We start from the raw sequence: 21,654 nt of genomic DNA on the forward strand, positions 1-21,654 counted from the left end.
TAGACAGAGTCTCACTTTGTTGCCCTTGGTAGAGTGCCGTGGCATCACACAGTTCATAGCAACCTCCAACTCCTGGGCTTAGGTGATTCTCTTGCCTCAGCCTCCCAAGTAGCTGGGACCGCAGGCACCTACCACAACGCCCGGCTATTTTTTTGTTGCAGTTTGTCTGGGGCCAGGTTTGAACCTGCCACACTCAGTATATGGGGCCGGCACCCTACCTGCTGAGCCACAGGTGCCAGCCCAATATATGTACATTTGCTAAAGAACTTTCTCAACAGTTAGTTTTCATCAATCTAGAAGACTAACATTGTTTTGCTGTGCTACCTTACATCTTTCAGTATCTTAGTATCTCATACTGGGTTACCAGTCTTGCTTTGCTTTGGGTAACAATGAACCAAGCATCTTTTCTCTCTCCAGTGAAAAAAATGTTAATAATGTAAGAATTTAAGGCACAATTTAAGTCTATCAGTCTATATTGCAGTCTACCCACATAAACTGCATATTCTGGAAATAATGATTTTTTTTTTCCTTCCCAGATGAGATGACACCAAAGAACCGGGCAACATAATTACTAAATATAAACCTATTAAACGATTACATTCCAATCTACAGTGAGCACAGTTAAAATACTTCCTGGAATGTTAACATTTAATAGTTACTAAAATAGGGGCGGCACCTGTGGCTCAAAGGAGTAGGGCGTTGGCCCCATATGCCAGAGGTGGCAGGTTCAGGCCTAGCCCCAGCCAAAAACTGCAAAAGAAAAAAAAAGTTACTAAAATAATTTAAAAATAATAATATATAATGCCTTATGTCTAAATAAAATTATTAAAGATAATGTGCTCCTAGCTCTACTTTGTATCTTTATAAATTTAGATGCCTGGATTATCACAATTATTTTATACCAAAGCATTTACAGATTAAGCTTCATCAGGTTTCGCTCTTATAATTAAGCTTAATGATACGCTCAAATAAAAAACTCTATCGTTAGTTTCTCTCCACATGAACATTTCTGTTAACAACATTCCACATACCAGGATCATAGGAAGGTGGAGGAGGTGGAGGAAGTTTGCCCCCCTCTTTAAGTGCCTGACCAAGGCCTTTAGCAGCTCTTATTGTGGCAATGAATTCTTCATGTTTTCTTCTCCAATTAGATGGTTTCTTTGGTGGTTCTGGCTATAAATAAATATTTAAAAAGTACCAAAAATTTTTTAGTAAATTGAAACAAAACTTGTGGTAATACCATATTATTTTAAATATTCTCTTATCCAGAGTCTTTAAGTGATTTTCTTCCAACATTTATAATTTTAAAGAGAAACTTTATGTGATTGGACTTGATTAGTCCTAATAGACAATTCTTATCCTAACTGACATTTCTAAATTTCTTTCTGTAAATGTTACATCTAAACAGCCACTAAGAATGCTGCTGTGGTTTGAATGTCCTTTCAGAAACTCATGTTGAAATTTCATTACCATTAATACAATATTAAAATACATGAATATGTAAGAGATGATTAAATATGGATTAATGGTATTACTCTGGGAGTGGGTTAGTTATTACAGGAGTAGGGTCTTGATAAAAAGAAACACCTGGCCCCATTTATCTGTCTCACATGTATGCTTGCCGCTACACAAGAGGATGGCGCAGCAAGAAGGTGCCATGCTCCTGGACTTCCCAGCCTCTACAACTGTGAGGAATAAATTTCTTTTCTTTAAAAATCACCCAGTTTGCAGAACTGGCATAGCAGCAGAAAACATATAAGACACACATATGTCCCTGTTTCCCAATGGACTCTTCAACAGAGTATGCTATCAAACGTTTGGGCTCTTAACTGATTAGAGATGAAAAATAGTCCTCGCTTTGTAGATTTAATTGCATTTTTTTCTCCTAAATAGTGAAATTAAACATCTTTTCATATTGTTAAGAACCACTTGCTCTACCTTTTTTGTTAACTGTTTATATTCTTGATTAACTTATTTCTTGGATTACTACTTTTTTTTTTTTTGGGTCACAATTTCTAGTAACCCTTTACAGGAACTATTCCCTCCCTCTCACCAACATTTTGTTGCCTTGCCTCTAGGTCTTCTGATGCATAGCATTACTTTTAAAATACAGTTCAATTTATTCATCTTTTCTTTTAGGACCTCTGGATTTGAGATCAAATCAACCATGCCCAAACTCACATCAAAGAAAAATGACAGCCTCCCATGTTTCCTTCTAGAACTTTCACAGTTTTCTTTTTAAAATTTAAATCTTATTCATATGTACCCTGGCATATGATGTGATGTATGAATTTGACTGTATTTTTTGTTTTTTAACATAGCTATGCAGTTGTCCCACCTGTGTATCCTCCCATATAGCAGAAATAACACCTTTATCACATACTAAACTCCCTTATAGATTTGGGCCTATTTCTGAACTTACTCTTCTATTCCATTTTTCTGACTATTCTGTGTCAGTATCAATGTTTTAAATTTTGAAACCTTATATTTTAATATCTGATAGGGTCACACTATTTCAATCCACTTCTTTTTCAATCTTTTCCTGGTTACTTTTGTATATATATTGTCCATGTGAATATAATAACCAGTGGAAAGATTGAACACTTCACTCAAACAATTTAGGAAACTTAGGTCTTTATGATGTCGAGTCTATCGATACAAGCACGTGGGCTATAGTTCCATTTGAGGAAGTACTCATTGCTATTTTCAGCAGATTTTAAGAGTTGGGAAGTCTTGTTTCTTCATTGTAAGGTTTGTTCCTAAGTATTTTATATTTTGTCTTGTCCTTTTATATAAGGTCTTTTCTTCATTTTTATGTGTTAAGAGATTGTTGGTTGAATATATGAAGCCTAGTACTGTCTGTATAGTAACATTATATCACATTATTTTACCTTCCCCTTACTGTTTATAGTAATTTTCTCTTGATTCTCTTGGGTTTTCCAGATATGTCACATCTTCTAATAATCACAGTTTTACTGTCTTTTCTGATCTCTGGGCATCTAATTTCTTGTTCTCATCTAACTGGACACTTATCAGTTGGCATTTTCTATGTTGGTTGCAGTTTAATCTTGTTCCTGACTTTACTTGGACTACCTCAATTGTCTTTTCACTAAACATGATGCTGCCCAATGTGTCTACAAGATTTATTTTGTGATATTATTGAAATATCCAACTATTTCTATTATGTCTTTATATTTTAAATCAACTATATTATGGAATCCATAGATGTTCTTTAAAAACATTAATAAGGCAAGACTGATCAAAAAAAAAAAGGACACAAATTATTAAGGAATGGAAATACACCCTCCAGTTCCTAAAAACATGAGAAAGAAAAGATATTATAAAGAAAATGTATCCCAATCAATTTGATAATTACGATGAAATAGGCAATTTACTTGGAAAACACAACAAAACAGAAACCAAAAGTTATAGAAAATGACAACAGTCTTAGATTTATCTTATAAAATTAATCTATTCTTTCCCACAAAGAAACCTCCTGGCTCAGCTGCCTTTATTTTTAAGACACTTAAGGAAAAAAAATTAACATCAATTAGAAAATAGAAAACAAGAAACAACTTTCCAACTAGTTTTCTGAGAACACCAGCATTTTGATATAAAAGAAAAAAGTACTGACCCACTGCTATCATGAATACAGACACAGAAATATTTAATGGTGGCAATTTTTTTTTTTTTTTTTTTGAGACAGAGTTTCACTTTGTTGCCATTGGTAGAGTGCTATGGAATTATAGCTCACAGCTACCTCAAACTCTCGGGCACAAAGGATCTTCTTGCCTTAGCCTCCAGTGTAACTGGGACTACAGGCATCTGCCACAACACCTGGCTAGTTTTTTTTTTAGAAATGGGTTTCACTCTTGCTCAGACTGGTCTTGGACTCCTGAGCTCATATAATCAATCCATCTGCCCTGGCCTGACCTTGCTAGGACTGCAAGTGTGAGCCACCATGCCTAGCCTCGATGGTGGCAAGTTTAGGTGTCTGACATCACCTACCCTTTAAAGTTTCTTTTTCTACAGCAAAATATCAGATCACATAACGAGTATTACTCGTCTACTGGTTAGTTTTGCTGCTTTTTTCTCACAGTACCTTATCAATGCTAAACTAATAGGTATTTTAGTATTCATCACTGAATAATTTAAGTTTTCCCGGTGCAGCTGCCTGCAAGAGATTTCCCACAGTAGCCTTTAGGGCTACAGAACCATCAATCACCTCCTTCTCTGTTCCACCAGATGCCAATTCCTTCCTGCAAATAAAGCATCTTCATGGGATCACACATACACCTGCTTGTTCTCGCACTGAAACAGTGCTGCTCCAAGAGGGCTACTGCAGCCAGCCCTGCTCCCTCACATCCCGCAACAACTTCCAAAAGAGGACAGCCTTTTAGTTATGCCCTTCACTTCCGGGTAGGGCATTTTCACTAGTGCTTTCCAAGGGCCCCTTCAATCAGGCCTCCTCAACTTTCTGTTCCTTTTCTCTCCGCTTGGCTTTTATACATTTTTAGCCCTGCTCATTCCAGTTCCTGGTTATCCAAATTCCAACAGTTCATCCCATTTCACACCTTGGCTGTAGTAAATGAGAGATCTATATTCTCCAATGACATCTCTTAGAGTCGCTTTTTAGGCAACAGATTTCTAGAATCTGAACCACGGTCCTCCCCCAGCAACTTCCGGTACTTCTTCTTCTGGGTAATTTCTCTTGGATCTCAACTGCTTTGGGCAGCCCTTACATCTATTTGGTAATCTGTGGAGTAGGTCTGCCTTTTGTCTTTCCAGAAATGGAGTCTGTAGTTGCTTTGTCCCCATTCCACTAGTGATTTAATAGGATTTTCTGGATAAAGGTAAATATATTGAGAACTATGCCACAATGTTCAAACTTTCTAAGAAATTGCTTCTCAAATTTTAATGTGAATTTCACTCACCAGGGATTTTGTTGAAATGCAAATTCTATTCAGTGTGTCTGGGAAGGACCCGAGACTCTGTATTTCTAAACAGTTCCCCAATAGTGTAGATATTACTGTTCTATGGACCATACTTTTAGTACCAATGCAATAAACCACTTAATGTAAAGCAATGATTTTTACTTTTTTCTCAGGAGATTAATTTTTAAGTATACAAATACCCTATCTTTATAAAAGAAATAGAATAGAAATAGAAGATTTATTGAGATCCCATGGCTAATCTTATGTAATCCTCACAAGATAAATACTACTACCATCACCATTTTATAGGTAAACAGAAGCATAATTGGATTAAGTAACTTGCCCCCAAAATATACAGACTGTAGCAGAGTCAGGGTTAAATTCAGGCATTCTAACTCTTGGTCCATCTTTCATACCCATTGTACTACACTGCCTCCAAAGATGTGTTTAGTTTATCTATCTAAGCTAATTAAAGCTAATATAATCATGTATCTGCCAAATTAGTAACAACTGAAATCTTGGTTTACAAACATTATATGAACTTCACCATCCTTTACTTATATAATTACAGACTGAAAACCAAAAATGAACATCTGATTTTTCTACCATCAAATGATTTTATCAGTAAGATTAATTTCTCCAGAAGGAAATGTTCTTCCTATACCACTGGAAGAAGTTATTAACATGAAAAGTAGAGTTTTGTTTCAAAAATCTACTCAGTCCAGTACTTATCTTCACTACTGAAATGACTGTTTATAACAAAGTCAGATAAAGTATTTAAGTAATTTATTCTTAGCAATGTAAAGTCAGCCCTCCATATTTTTGGGTTTCACATTCATGGATTCACCCAACCATGGATAAAAAAATATTTGAGGCTCAGCGCCCATAGTTGAGTGAGTAGGGCACCAGCCATATGCACCAAGGCTGGCGGGTTCCAACGATGACAACTGCAAACAAAAAATAGCGAGGCGTTGTGGTGGGCACCTATAATCTAAGCTATTCAGCAGTCTAAGACAAGAGAATCACTTAAGCCCAAGAGTTTGAAGTTGCTGTGAGCTATGATGCCATGGCACTATACCAAGGATGACATAGTAAGACTCTGTCTCAAAAGAAAAAAAAAAAAATAACAATAGTACTATAAAAAATAATACAACTTTAAAATAACACAATATGACAACTTTTTATATAGCATTTGCATTGTACTAGGTATTATAAGTAATCTAGAGATTGAGGTATACAGGATATAAATTATATCCAAATATTAATACTATACTATTTACATAAGAGATTTGAGCATCCAGAGATTTTGATATCCAAGGGGGGGGTCCTAGAACCAATACCCCACAGATATCAAAGGATAACTATAATACATGACAGTCATTAAGGAGAAATCATCACAAAAGGCTTATTGCTTTGTTTCAAGAAAGAAAATGAGCTGAAAATACCTATCTGTGGACAACTGAACAAATGATAAATTTTTTCCCCAGGAAGCATAAATATAAATTACAAAGATGTCTATAACTAATAGGTTTACCTTCTGCATATAGCAATTATACTACTGGTAAGAGACAGTAATAGCTCAAAACTTGTTATATCTAAAGCTTTTAACAATGACTTAAAGAACATGTGACAACAACTGGCTATATCCCTACTTTGCAAAAGTTTGAAATTTTATTTAAAAAGAAAACTTACTTTATTTTATAAAGCTTCTGATGATTTCTGAACAGTACATATAACACAGACTTGTATTTTTAATCTTAGTATAATAATTATCATTTTTTCAATATATAGAACAGCATATTCATATTGTTCAAAAGGTTATATAGCTACCCTTGGTTTAAGAGGTTTTACTGTTGGAATATCAGTTCCTTCAGCTCTTTGTCTGCTTGAATCAAAAGTCTTCCGTTTTTTAGTAGCAGTTTTCTGGCAAATGGGTCCATGTTTTTTCTGTTAGAAAGAAACAATGTAACATCATTTTCTTTTTTACAGAAAACTATAAAACTTTATTTAGATTGAAGCCAGCTTAAAACTCTGAGACCAATTTAAAAACAGAAAGATAAAGATACACCTTGCCTTAATTAAAATTAACTTTTTGTATATAATACATGCTGTAAGTTATCTTTCTCACACGATAAAGAAATTTTCTTTTAAAATCTTAAAGTTATTCAATATTTTTTTCTCAGTTTTCATTTTGCCAAAAACATGTAACCAAGTCAATGCTAATCCAGTAGAAAAAAAAATCTTTACTATAATAAATAACTCAATATAGATACTAAAAAGACAATGTAAAAGGAGAAGAATGTATTATGGTTAAATTTACAAAAGTTAAAAGTAATCTGGATTACTAAAGTTAGCATAATAGTAGCATACTAATATAAAGTTTGCACAAAATGGTAATAGGACAAGGTAGTCAGATTTGTGTCCTTCCCACATCATGATCCCTTTCCTCCCTTCTGGAAGTCAAGCTCTCTACCTTTCTTCACCTAGGATTTTTCTTGTGTTCCACTTTTCTAGTTTTCTGTTGTTTTTACTAGAGTTGACAACTCATTCACTCATTCATTTATTCATTTTAAGGACATTCCAATGGAAGCTCTCTTAGCGACCAATTAGATAAACATTCTTCTTCTTCTACTATTCTTAGCGGACACAAACTTCGTGTGCAATTGCACATAAACTTTATGTCCACCCTATAAAAAGCATGTTGACTGATCAACTAAACACTCTTTCTTTTGTATTTTCATAAACTTTGAAGAAAGTTGAAGCTTTCAGTAAATGATCAGTAATCGACTGTTTTATAAACCTGTTGTCAGTTTTCAGTTCCACAAGCAAGCACTGTAATTATAGCTATAATAAAATCTCTTAAGTATTCAAAAACAATGAAGCAAGCAGGCAGTAGATCCTTGTATGTATGCTCCCATGTATGTCAAGTGTTAAGTCCTGTTTGTTTCCAAATCTGACTATTCATGTTATAGTTGTCATACTGAAAACATCATTAAATCAAATACTAGACAAATGAGGGCAAAAAAAGGGCATTATTTTTTACCATTGATACTCAGCTGAATGTTTTGTAAAATAATAAACTGATCCAAAAAAATAATCACTGAATGTATAGGCAAGAGGTTTATTTTTTAAATTAAATCATAGCTGTGTACATTTATGCATTTATGGGGTACAATGTGCTGGTTTTATAATTAAGATGTTTTTAAAGAATAACAGAAAAGTCAACATTATCTAAAAGGCACGTGCAGTTAGTAGGGCACTTTGTATCATTTTTTTTTTAATTAAGTGTATACACATAGATCATGAATACATTTCTGCATATGTGGGGTACAATGTGTTGATTCTATACAATTTGACGTTCTTCCATCAAACTAATTAATATAGCTTTTGCCTCATTTACTTGATTATTGTGTTAAGACATTTATGTTCTATACTTGATAGATTTGACTTGTGCCCTTGCGATATGCTCCATAGGTGTGGTCCTGCCGTTTACCCTCCCCCTGTGTCAAAGCTCCTCCCTTCCCTCCCTTACCATTCCATTTCTCTCCTACATCCTGGGCTATAATTGTGTTCTATCTTTCAGGAGAAAGTATGAGTAAATATAAGTAGGTTTCATAGAAGTACTGAGTACACTGGATACTTTTTCCTCCATTCTTGAGATACTTTACTCAGGAGAATATGTTCCAGGTCCCTCCATGTAAACAAAAAAGAGGTGAAGTTTCCATCTTTTTTAGGGCTGCATAGTATTCCAAGGTATACATATACCAGAATTTATTAATCCATTCATGGGTTGATGGGCACTTGGGCTTCTTCCATAACTTGGCTATTACGAATTGAGCTGCAATGAATGGTGCAAATATCTTTTTTGCAAAGTGATTTTTGGTCTTTTACATATACTCCTAGTAGAGGAATTGCAGGATCCAAGGGCAGATCAATTTTAACACTGTATCATTATTTCTTCACTTTCTTTAACAAAACAAACTAGAAATAGTAAGAGGATGCACAGGGGATTGTGGCAGAACTCTCATTAGCAGACCCATATTCAAAGAAAAATTATTCATAACAAATAAATGCACATTTTTGTCTGATGTTAATATCTTTAGAGTACACAGGCATGATTTTTATTATTCTCTATTTAGTTGGCTTCTGTATATACTTAGTATCTAAAAGCATCCAGAAATGCATAATAAATTTTAGGTACACTTTTATACTGAAAAAAAAAAACTTTCTCTTTGGAATACTTCAAACATGCATAAGAGTTGAGAAACTGATATAACTCCCATTTATTCATCACCTAGCTTCAACACTTAAATTACCAATATATTAGCAATTTTGTTTTATCTATTTCTGCTTTTATCCTGAAGTACTATAAAGCAAATCCCAAACATTATATAACTTTGTATCTGTAAATACATTATTACTTATTTCTAAGAGGTATTTTGTTTGTTTTTGTGGATGGTAATAGTCCCACAATTTAATAAAAGAGTTCTGAAAACTGGTCAAACTCTAAAGGAAACAGAGCATTCTGGAACGATGACACAGCTGGAACCAAGACTCTTAAAGAACACTAACAAGAAACTCGTCACAGTTTTCCACGTAAGCTCTTCCTATGACAGTAGTTCTGAAGTACTGAACAAGTGCAGATCCACTAAACAAACCCCAAACAGAAAAGGCACAAAATCAGTCTACTCACTAATGCTACCGGAAAGAATGTTCTTCCACAAATCTTGCAAGGTAACAATTCTCCAACTTGGACAACACTTCCATTTTCTAAAACAGAAAAGAAAATAATTTCTGTAGCTCTCAAATTGTGAAACTTCAAATTTTAATGTTTGCTCTTAGTTTCATAAGTTGTCAAAAATGTCATTTCCTTTTGAAATAAGAGAAATTATCTCTAAACAGGCATAAAACTTAGAGTTATCAAAATCAAAAAGTAGTCAAAAAGACCAGGATAAATATATAAGAGTCGTGATTTAAGGATAAACGAATACGGCTGGGCATGATGGCTCACATCCATAATCCCAGTCCTTTGGAAGTGAGGCAGGAGGATTCCTTGAGGCCAGAAGTTCCAGATCACCCTAAGAAATATGACTCTCTCACTACCAAAAAATTTTAAGGAGGCACACCCCTGTAGTCCCAGTTCACTTCAGAGGTTGAAGCATTAAGTAGTTAGTCATAGAATAATTTTTGTTTTTATATTGTTTGGGATTCATTGAGGATATAAAGAATTAGGTTACACTGATTGCATTTGTTAGGTAAAATCCCTTATAATTCTGTCCTGCCCCCCAAGAGGTATGCTATACACTGTGACCCCCCAACTCCCTCACTCATCCCCTCTCCCGCTCCCTCATTCCCCTATACCCCACCATGTATTAGCTCATCTACTGCCTTCATGTTAGAATTGAATACACTGGATTCTTGCTTCTCCATGCTTGTGATGCTTTACTAAGCATGTGCTCCACCCCATCCACGTTAATACAAAAGATGTAAAGTGGCCCACGTCACAAAGTCCCAAAGCTGCAGATGCTGGCATGGAGGTGGAAAGAAGGGAACATTTTACACTGCTGGTGGGACTGCAAAGTAATACAACCTTTTTGGAAGAAAGTATGGAGAATCCTCAAAGAATTCAAATTATACTTCCCATTTGATCCTGAAATCCCATTATTTGGTATCTAACCAGAAGAAAAGAAAATCATTTCATCATAAGCACATTTGCACTAGACTGTTGATCACAGCTTAATTTACAATCTCCATAATGAGGAAACAACCCAAATGCCCACCAATCCAGGAATACATTAACAAACTGTGGTATATGTATACCACAGAATAGTATTCAGCCATTAAAAGAGAATTTTTTTTTTTAAAGAAATAACTAGGGCAGCACCTGTGGCTCAGTGGGTAGGGCAACGGCCCCATATACCAAGGGTGGCAGGTTCAAACCTGGGCCTGGCCAAACTGCAACAAAAAATAGTCAGGCATTGTGGCAGGTGCCTGTAGTCCCAGCTACTCAGGAGGCTGAGGCAAGAGAATCCCCTAAGCCCAGGAGTTGGAGTTTGCTGTGACCTGTGACGCCATGGCACTCTACTGAGGATGACAAAGTGAGATTCTGCCTCAAGAAAAAAAAAAAAAGAAAGAAAGAAAGAAAGAAAGAGAAAAAAGAAAAATAACTATATTCTTTGGGATTCTGCAACTGAGTCAATTTATCATTTTATTTTCTAGTGAAATATCAAATCTAATTTTATTTTCATACTTACAATATTCTAAAAAATTAATCTTTCCATCATTCCCATATATCATCCTGAATATCCTACTGAATATAAATTTTTTAAATTCTTTTATCAAATGAAAAACAAATAGAAAAAGCATTTCCCTTCAGCAGTAACATAAACAAACTCATTTTAAAAGTACAATTATAATGTTTCAAGGCACTTAGTGAGTTCAAAGAAAACAAATCAGGTCAATCAAAACAGACACTGACGAGAACATATTCACATACAGCAAGAGAAGAACTGTTCTTGTTCCTTCATTCTCCTAGGACTCCACGGCCCTATTGGACTGGTTGATAGTGACTATTTTTCATCTTAGATGGAGGTTATTCGGCATAGTGGCTTAGGTTAAGTAGCAGACACTATAAAAGCAAAACCAAGATTTGCCTGATTGGTCCTCCTACAGTACCAGGGGCCAGTTTACTCAGGGAGGGCACTACCATTTACCTGCATAACTTAACTCTAGCAATGATACAAAAAGTTGACAGAGTTGCCATCTGGAATCCAGGAGGTTCTTTAGTAGGGTTTTAAAAATTATAGTCAAAGTGATACCTCATGCTAAATAATCACAAAGCTTGTTTATAGTCTCCATGTGCTCCATTAAATACTGAGAAATGATTTAAATATTCATCAACACAAAATTTAAAAAGCACATCTATTCATTAAAAGCATACTTTATTATCTTCATGTTAAATAGATAAAAAAGCAAAATCTAATACAAATTAACTATCGAGAAAAATCCATTCAACACATGAGAACAATCTTAGTGCCTACGTGAGCACCTACTACTTGCCAAGCAGGTACCAAGGAACAGCTACACGATGGGGAAAACCATAATGAAGCTAGTATCTTTATGTTTTACTTATTCACTGCATCTAAGAACCAAATAACACCCTACTTTTATACAAAAATTAAAGTTTAACATACAAGCTACCAGGATATTACTATACAATAAAATTTAATTCTTGGCATTAATTCCTATGAGATACCAAACATGTTTAAAATGTCCTTAAATGAAAGGAAAATTATTAACACAAAAGGCATAATAAGAGATGACATGCCTTTAAAGAGAATGCATTTAAAAGTCATTATCTCAATAAAAAATCCTCTGCTTTCTAGAACAAAACAAAGAAAAAGAATTTAAAAACAATTTCAATAAATCATTTGTAAAACTTCAAATTTGACTGTTTTCCCTCAGTTTCACAGGTAAGTTGCCAGTTTTATGAAAATGTCTCGTTTCATTGTGAAATAAGCAAAAGTATCAATTATAATGGGAGCAAGACCTTTAGAGTTACCAAAGTAAAAAGTGGTCTAAAAAAACAGGATAAACACAAAAGAGTAAGGACAACCAAGTTGATATTGTTGGAAATATCTGGTTTTCTTGTAATTATTTTAACCAAATCCATTTTTCATATACTCTTAACTTACAGGCTATCTTTATTATAAATTACTATACATTAAAAACACAATTTATCCTGCTAATCTCCAAGGAATGAAGAACTATCATTGGTGATGGGTTACATGTCTTTCTGAAATGATCTGAAGAGTCTAGAACAAAAGAATCTTGTTCTGATTATCACCAGACAATTTAAAGTATAATGTTCTATGGCAAGATCACCCACTTATACAAATTGTATGTATTATGAGAACTCTTCATTATTTTATACATATACTACTTATATTAAGAGTCACTGGACCAGTAAATTCAGATAGTCTGACCTCCCAGGCACAATGAATCAATTAATGAAGAGGCAGCTATAACTCGGAATCGATTAAAACTAATATAACTGTTATATACCTGGATAAAAGAAATGTTACTAATGAAGTGATTTTTTAAAACCTTATTAATGGAAACTTCTACTCAGGTCATGATAGTTTAGGCCTTAGGGTCAAAAGCCACATTTTATTCTAATGGTATTCATTAAAAGACATAGTAGAAAAAGCCCTGGGATTTGACTTATACAGGGTGGCCATAAAGTCCATGTGCAATTTTAAATTGCCGACCGTATTAAATTGCACACAAATTTTATGGCTACCCTGTATTATCTAACTTCAAGCCCCAGCTCTGTCATTGAGAACTAAGAGTCCCTGGGTAAGATATTTAGCCTAAAATTCAGGTTCTACTCATATAAAATAAGAAAGTCAGACTAAATGACACAATGGCCCTCTTTTATCTGTATTAATAGTTTAACAAAAATCTACCTTAAGCCCATATTAGGAAGAAAACTACTTGGATGAAAGATACTTCTCCTACTGGTATTATAATTTTTTTAAAAGTTCATATGTAAGAAAAAAAATTTTTTTTTTTTTGGCCAGGGCTGGGTTTGAACCCACCACCTCTGGCATATGGGGCCAGCGCCCTACTCCTTTGAGCCACAGGTGCCACCTCAATATAAGAAAAATTAATTGCAATGACAGAATGAATGTTTCAGGTAGTACATATTATGTTGAAAAAATCACTTCCAATTGTCTACATAGAAAACTGAGAATCTGAAAGGACGTATAGTGAAAAACATGACATCTCTTTCTATGTGGTCTTCACTATATAAATTAAAAGTAAATTTATGACAAATCATATAGATACACCAAGGCTAGTATTTGTTAAGTCAAGCTAATATCTGCACATTCTCCATTAAAATTTGAGAGGATTTACAACCTATAGAAATAAAAAGCAGTACTTTCCAAGTCTGCATGCAGGCAGACTCCACTAAGCTCTTATATGTGGTAAATATGAGCAAATTTTGCAGCTTATAAAATTACAAGAGACATAATATTCAGACAAGTTAATATTGTAGCAAAAAGCAAAATTAAAAAGCACTCCAACTGATGAACAGAACCAAGTTAATAAATTACTTTAATATTCTAGAACACTCAAGAAGCCAATCTCTTCTTACAAAATCCATTCAGTACATATAATTCTGTAATGAGTCGCTATAGTTCACAACTTTATAACCTGTACGATAAGACTTGAAATGATATCTTTACATAATACTATTACATAGGTAATGTGAAAGAATATATTATATCAAATAGTTCTGACATTTTAAAACGTATGTATTTAAGAAATAGGAAAGAATATTTTCAAAAGAAAACTTGGAAATTAAGAACAGTTCTGGACTCCACTGCAGAATGTCTATCTCCTCCCTTCTGTCATCTTATATTCTATTACAGCTAATCTGAATCCAAGCTTAAACCTTCAAGAAAGTTCTCTTCTGAAGCACAATACTTTCTTCCAAAGAAGAAATAAAATCTTTCCAAAAATCGTATTACTTTCAGATCAACAATTCCAAAGAAGAAATAAAATCTTTCCAAAAACTGTACCACTTTCAGATCAACAATACCTACTGTATCAAAAGATTTTTCTTTTTCAGCTCATCCTAGGAGACTTAAACATTTCAAAATTCATGTTTAACCTACTCAATACACAACCTTCACCACCACTCCATTTGCCAAAACATCTAAAGAGCCCACCTCTGAACTTTAAAAAAGATTTCTATCTTCCACCTTTAACTGACAGCCTTGATCTCAGAATGACTTGGATTTCCATTCCTGGCTATCCTTGCCTTCCTGCCCAGTCTGAACATGACCAGTCATTTCCACTGCTAATCACTCTCAAATCTCTTGCTCCATTGTCAAATGCGGGGAAACGGCTAGATAAAACTAAGTTAAATGGGCTTTCTGAGAACTGAACTTTCTCAGTCTTAAAAAAGAGATTTAATATGCTTTTATTTCCCCAAACTCATCAGTAATCCTTTCTGCCCCCAAGATATACTTAGGACCAATGTCCTAAATAGCACTTTTTTTTTTTTTGGAAACACTGACTTACATTTTCTGCTTAGAGTCTCCCCCATGTCTCATTCACTTGCTGTCTGAATTACAAACAAACTTATCAGGCCAATCACTGTATTAAAACAGATACATTCATGGATTTATGAAGTATTTGCTGAGCACCGAGCATGAGACAGAAACTGTTCTAACAGGTAGAGATACAGGGGTGTAAAAACCAAAGACTATGATCTTATGGAGCTTTTGCTGTCATAATGGGGCAAAAATAAATACAAATAAATATATAAAATGACCCGTAGTGATAAGCACAATGAAGAAAACAGAGTAACGGAACAGAGGACAGTCTTTGAGAAGTGGGAAGAATTAGGGAACGCATCATTAATAAGGAGACACTGAGTAAAGACCTCAAGAAGTGGCGGTAACTAATCACTGTTAACCCATCATTAGTCTAATTGAAGCCCTCTTTTAAAACAGTATGAGACACTGAAAAGTCCTTTCTCTCCTTCCAAGCATGTTCTATTTTGCCTTTACTGGACCTCTCTTAAATTCCTAATATGCTTTTTATGATTTTATCCATCAACAAACAGGTTCTGAAGTGGCCTCCTATTTAAGGCACTCAGCTAAATGCTTTATGTATGTCAGTTCAGTTAGCTTATTATTTTTTAGTTCCATTTTTTATAGCTAAGTAAACTGAGGTTCAAATAAAATAAACTGCCCAAATCATAGACCTAAAAGGAAACAAAGCAAGGATTCAAACACAGGCCTTTCCAATAGACTGGCTACTAAAATATCTGGCATCTAACTCAGTACCAAAGACAATTAAATGCTAAGTAAGTTAATAAAAATGAGTTGTTTTCATAAACTAGTATATGTTTATTCTAGAGAAAAATAAAATGTAACCTTGATGGGACATGAGTGCTGTCTTCAACTAGAACAAGGGCAAATGATGCAGGAGAGCAATTAGACTTCTAGACAAGTGTTAAAGAACAATAGAGGCCTAATAATTAGAGCCGTCTAAAAGGCACGGGCAGCCCAATCTCTACCTTAATGACTGTTATAACTGTTGATAAGGGTGTTATAAAGGGAACGACAATACTATGTACATACAAAGATAAAATCTGCTTAGACTTTATCAGTTCTTCATTTTGCAGAGATTGGAACTCTCCCAAGTCTAGAATACTTTCATTGCCTGTAGATAGCTCGGCAGGATATGAACTTCAGGTGAAAAGGAATTAAAGGATTTGGTGTGCTTAGCCACACCATTCACCGATGCTCAGATACAGATAATACAAAACCATGAGCAGAAATTTGTATCTGGCTTCAAAATACAGTGTTCAGCCTACCAGCTCTTCTCTTGAGAATTCAGGAAGCATCAAAGATCCAAAAGATCAAAAATAATATAAGTCATATATGATCCATATGCAAATAATGCAAAAGTTATAAGAAAGAGTATGTTTCTTCAATAGAATTTTTCAAGAATCCATCTATTTTCTAGTTTTACAAGCAAGATAAGTCTGGTAGCTGGTTACAACTAGAAACATAAGTCTAAGTCAAAGAGTACAACAGTTACTCAATTACCCTAACAGGTTAAGCAAACTTTTTAAGATATTTTACTAAATATAGAAATATAATGTTTACTCATACGGTTATCACTATAATACAAGATCTTACATATAAAGTACTTTTGAACAGTTTGCAGAATATTATTTTATTCAGCATTGTTAATAAAGCAAAGATCTTTATCTCATTTTACTCTTACGTTTCCTAAGCACCTAAAACAGTATCTAACACAAAGTGATACTCCATAAGTATTTGTTGTTTAAATAAATGATTTTGTCGGGGCGCCGCCTATGGCTCAGCTGGTAGGGTACCGGCCCCACATACCGAAGGTGGTCGGTTCAAACCCAGCCCCAGCCAAACTGCAACAAAAAAATAGCTGGGTGTTGTGGCAGGCGCCTGTAGTCCCAGGTACTCGAGAGGCTAAGGCCAGAGAATGGCCTAGGCACTCTACTGAGAGCGGTAAAGTGAGACTCTGTCTCTCAAAAAAATAAATAAATAAATGACTTTGTCTATGATGGGCATCATTCTGAGGATGCAGTAAAGGACAGTAGTCAAAGCCCTACCTTCATTGAACTTACATTTTATGGGCCTTACCTTATAGCTGTGCCACTTACTTTTAGAACCTTACTAAGAATGCTTTAAAAGTACTAGACTTCAATTCCAATATAGGTAAGAAACTTTGTCACTGTATTAATGTTTATTAAATAAAGTTAGGAATGAATGGTAACCTTAAGATTTGGAGTTTTGGTCTTTGTAAAGCATGACCTATCAGGGGAGGGAGAAAGAGACAGAGAAAGACGTTGTGTTAATGTCAACAGAAAACTCTCAGAGCTTTTATGAGGATGAACCCACTCGATACCACCAATATTTAACTGTTTTGCTCTATAAAAAGAGCAATTTCACATATTTCAACCTAATTCATTACAATTAAACACACCATAGTTAACGATGCCATCATATTTTGTGACAAAAAGTAATTAAAGATAAAGAGCAAGTGCTGTTTAATATGATACATCAAAGGCTGGACCCACACATACAAAATCCATGTATTTCTCTACCTGTGTAACTGCTATTATAAAGAAAAGCATTCTTAGTAAATTACCTCCTGAGCCCCCCAAACAAAAGTATCTTAAAAGTAAGGTGTACTGATGTTCAATCTCTTATATGAATTATTTTCTTAATAAAGCAAAGATCAAGAGTTCACAGTTCATAGCATACTGCAGCTGTCCATAATTATCACAATTCTCTGTTTCACACTCAAGCTGTTTACTATGACAGTTTTATCACAGAGCAGAAGTGTGAAATAAACGTACACTCACATTATTACATTTATTTTTTGGTGGCCTTGGGTCCCGTTAACCACTTTCACTTCATAATACAACGTACATTATTTTACTTTCTAGCATGCAAAAATACCTCTGCTCATTCTTAATTCCACCTGAATCCATGTAAATTAAGTGGGGGAAAAACAGCTAATCAGTTCTGAAGGTTTGTTCTTCATCAGAAAGATTAACTGCAATTTAAAAAAAAATCTTGAACTGTTTTAAGATCAGCGAATTCACAAGAGAAGGACTGTTAGGCTGAACACTGATTTCACCAGTTTCTTTTTTCCTTTGTTTTTAGGTGAATGTGGTAATTACACGGGATAAAATGAGTAAAGAGAACAGAGGAAAAAGTGGAAGAACTGGGAACAAAGCAAAATCTAGAGTCATGGTTACAGCACAAGGATAAACCCAAAGATAAGGAAGCAATGCTAGCTCTTCCTCACACAGCGGCCGTGAATAAGCCATTAAATCCTCCTGGCAATCCATTGTACTGGCTCTAAAGCTGGCCAGTGACACTTCCTTGGGAGATGCTCTAGCATTCCTCCGATAGAAGCAGCCATCGAAATGTAAAAAAAAAAAAAAAAAAAACGGTTATCCAAGGAAATTGGCCAAGGAATTGTGTCAAGAGCTCGGGGCTGGACACAAACCCCTGGGCCCCAGGAAAAACTGGCCCGGTGGTGGTGAGGCCGTGGACATTAATGGGGAGTCCAGTTTGCAAGGAGAATAAAATCCGGCCAGCAACTGTGATTACCCAAAGGACGTCAGGCAAGTCATCAGGCAAGATCAGAAAAGGGTAGGAAGAGACGTGCAGACAGACGTGTGCCAGAGGCAGGCGGAGGCTGGGTGGGCGAGACCGTCCGAGGCGGGGCAGCCTGGGACTCCCTCGCTCCACCGTCGGGGGCTCTCGGCTCCAGCCAGCCTCGGCCTCCGGAGGCGCGCCGAGTCCCCCGCTTCCGACCTGCCCTGGCCTCTCTGGTTCTGATGTCCAGGACCGCCCCCTCAACCGTTCTGGGCCCGTTCTAGACGCCCGACCCGCATCCCTTCAGTTACTCACCTTCCAGTCCCTCCATTGCGCCACCGCCTCTGGTTCAGCCACACTCCTCCGGCTGTGCCCGCCACCGCCCAGCTCCGGCTGTAGCAACCCAGCCGCGCCTCCCACCCGCTAACATCCCGAGTTCCTATTGGTCTAGCCCGGGCCGGGGCGGGGCTCCGGGGGCGGGGCCGTGGCGCAGGCTGCCTCCCGGGGTTCCTGCAGGTCCCGCCCGGCTGGCGGCTCTCCTGCTGGTCCTCCGGGGAACCCTGAGCCGCTTCAGATTGCATTCTGCGATCTAACAGCCCCTTCGTACGACTCCAGCCTTATTTTCCCTCGCACCTGTTTCTCCTATCTCACTATCGCAGCACCTTAGGGCTCCCCATAACCAGTCCCTGGGTCAAGCAATGCAAGTCTCTCTTCTCACTTATCCCTCTCAACAGATTGTTTGAGCAAACAAACAAACCAAACCAACGTCCTGCACCCTTTGTGTTCAGCACACTCTGCATTTTCTGCTCTTCGATCACATGGCCTGTGATCTGAGTGTTACCTGATACCTGAGTGTTTCCACTAGACTTTATCTTCACATACAGCTTCACAGTTAAGACACTTTTTGTCCTGGAGAAATCATACTTTCTATCCCGGATTGTGAAACTGAGATTGCTCAGAAGGCTTGGGTTAAAAATTAGAAGTGAAACCTTGTCCTTCCTCCATCTTTTTTCACTTTTGGCGTACCCTGGACTTATACTTTACCACCTTTAAAATGAAATAGATGCTGGCGTGCTAACTAATACATTACATCAAAATTATGTTTGATCAAGGGGTTTAAGCTGGAGAACTAACCTACACTGAATAGCAGGAGGCCTGTTTCTGACAGTCAAAACCTCCTATGGGTAAAGGGAATTTCAAAACGAACTCATATTATTTTAACAGTTTTTCTTAACACACATTTCGCCAGAACTGAATTTCTTTGAAAATTTGATTTAGCCGTAATATACCAGCCATATTGTTTGTTGACTCCAGTCTGCCTTCTGGCAAGTTGTCAGTATTAATGCATTCTTTGTAATAAATCTCAATTTTCTCCTTGATCTGTTTAATTGAAGAATTGTTGACATTAAATGTAACTTTATTTACTATTAAATGTATGCATCATACAAATCAGTCAGTAACCTTTAGAAAGCAAGATTTATCCTACTCTGCGCTCAAATGAAGGTATAGTAGGAACAAACACTTGAGGAGGACACACACCGCCACTTCCTGGGAGGGTACTCTAGTGCATTTGAATGTGATACAATCCAGCTCTTCTATGAAATCCACAAAGAACACTTCAACCATGCCTGGATAGCTCCTGCCCTGGTTCTGTGCTAACTCTTCGGATTCTCTGAGATCCTGGGCTTACTTGGTCAGACCACAGACAGCCATCCAGGCAACTTAGCTCCCCTGGACTGAGTGTGGAAAGTCCTTTTTACTTCTTCAGGCTAAGACAAAGCTAGAATTTGGGCGCCGGGGGTGGGGGGGTTCTTTTCAAAGAACCTTAAGGAGAAAAAAAAGCACACATGGAAGAAAATTCAAAAATAAAGAAGCCATTTACTTTAAGAATTACAAGTTCTTGAACTGAAGTCAAGACAAATACTGGGATGGTTGAAAGACACCCTTTGGGGCATAAAATCTACAGTAGCAGCAACAATAATAATAACAATAGCATAAAAAATCATGTTAGGCACGTTTTTAGGTTTTTTTTCACATATTCACTTGTTTCATCTTCAAAACAATTCTAGAAAGTAAGTACTATAATTATTATTTTTCAGAATTGAAGTCTTTGTTTGCTTGATGTCTCACAGAACTCAATCTTTGTCAATGTTTATATTTAATGAATGGTAGAGCTTGGGTTTAAATCCTTGTCTGTCTAATTCTAAAGCTGACAATTTCTTTGAGCTCTTCACTCTCCTTCCTTGCTTTGCCCAAGGGTTGAGACATGTTGTTTAATTAATATTTGGGTAGGCATTTCTACTACTGGGCTCTCAGCCCTTTTATGCTAAAGCTACCCTGGCTCCTGTAGCTTTCCCCTGGTACTGATCCTTGGGTAAAGAGGACGCCTTCCTATCTGACTTTGTAAGTTTCTTGCTCTGCCTAAGAATCTCCTTGGTCTTTCTCTCAAGATTATGCCATTTTTATGATGCATTCCTTCAACAAATATTTGTTGACCACAAATACAATTTTTTTTTAATTTCTATGCTTCAAGTTTTCATTTCTATGCCAGTTACTAAAATGTATGAAGCGCAGCTTCTTATGATCTTAAATACATATCTGTACATAATTCTTTTTACCTTTTGGAGATCTTGTTAGCTGATAATAACATTCATAAATCAAAAAGAATTAGAATCTTCATGCCTCCTTATGATACAAAAAGGAAAAAGGAGTTTCAAAGATGTTTCTGACAGTGTCAAGATCACAAAGCAGTAAGTGAGATAGATACTGTACCCACGGCATATTATATCCCATTTATGAGTCCTTCCACTTTGCATTTTATTTGCATTATGCTCCCTTTAACCTGGAGCCAATCCACATCTGTACCTTACACGAAGCTGAGCAAGCTACTTATCTCTCCTCTTCAAAGTTCCAACTTCTTGTTAGATCTCACCAAAAATTCAATTCACTTTCAGAGAAAACTCTTAGTTTCTACTCAGACCGTGTATAGAGCACAGCTAAATGGAATTCTGAATCTCAGACTCAAGTTTAGCGTATCTGTGCCA

The 21,654-nt window shown here is 36.1% G+C and overlaps 1 protein-coding gene across 1 annotated transcript in view; it reads right to left on the bottom strand.

Annotated features, from left to right (window-relative positions):
* Positions 1-18,978, bottom strand: part of ZC2HC1A (zinc finger C2HC-type containing 1A) — a 38,004-nt gene extending 19,026 nt beyond the window's left edge. Inside the window, exons 1-4 of the mRNA XM_023518361.1 lie at positions 18,926-18,978; positions 9,628-9,704; positions 6,765-6,881; positions 1,032-1,173 (exon numbers count right to left, since the gene is read on the bottom strand). Of these exons, the coding sequence (XP_023374129.1) occupies positions 1,032-1,173; positions 6,765-6,881; positions 9,628-9,704; positions 18,926-18,941 (352 nt within the window). The 5' untranslated portion in view covers positions 18,942-18,978. The remainder of the gene's footprint in view (positions 1-1,031; positions 1,174-6,764; positions 6,882-9,627; positions 9,705-18,925) is intronic.
* Between the last annotated feature and the right edge of the window lie 2,676 nt (positions 18,979-21,654).

Source organism: Otolemur garnettii, unplaced genomic scaffold (assembly GCF_000181295.1).
Source record: "Otolemur garnettii isolate 467f Iridium unplaced genomic scaffold, OtoGar3 scaffold00004, whole genome shotgun sequence".
NCBI classification, from domain to species: Eukaryota; Metazoa; Chordata; class Mammalia; order Primates; family Galagidae; genus Otolemur; species Otolemur garnettii.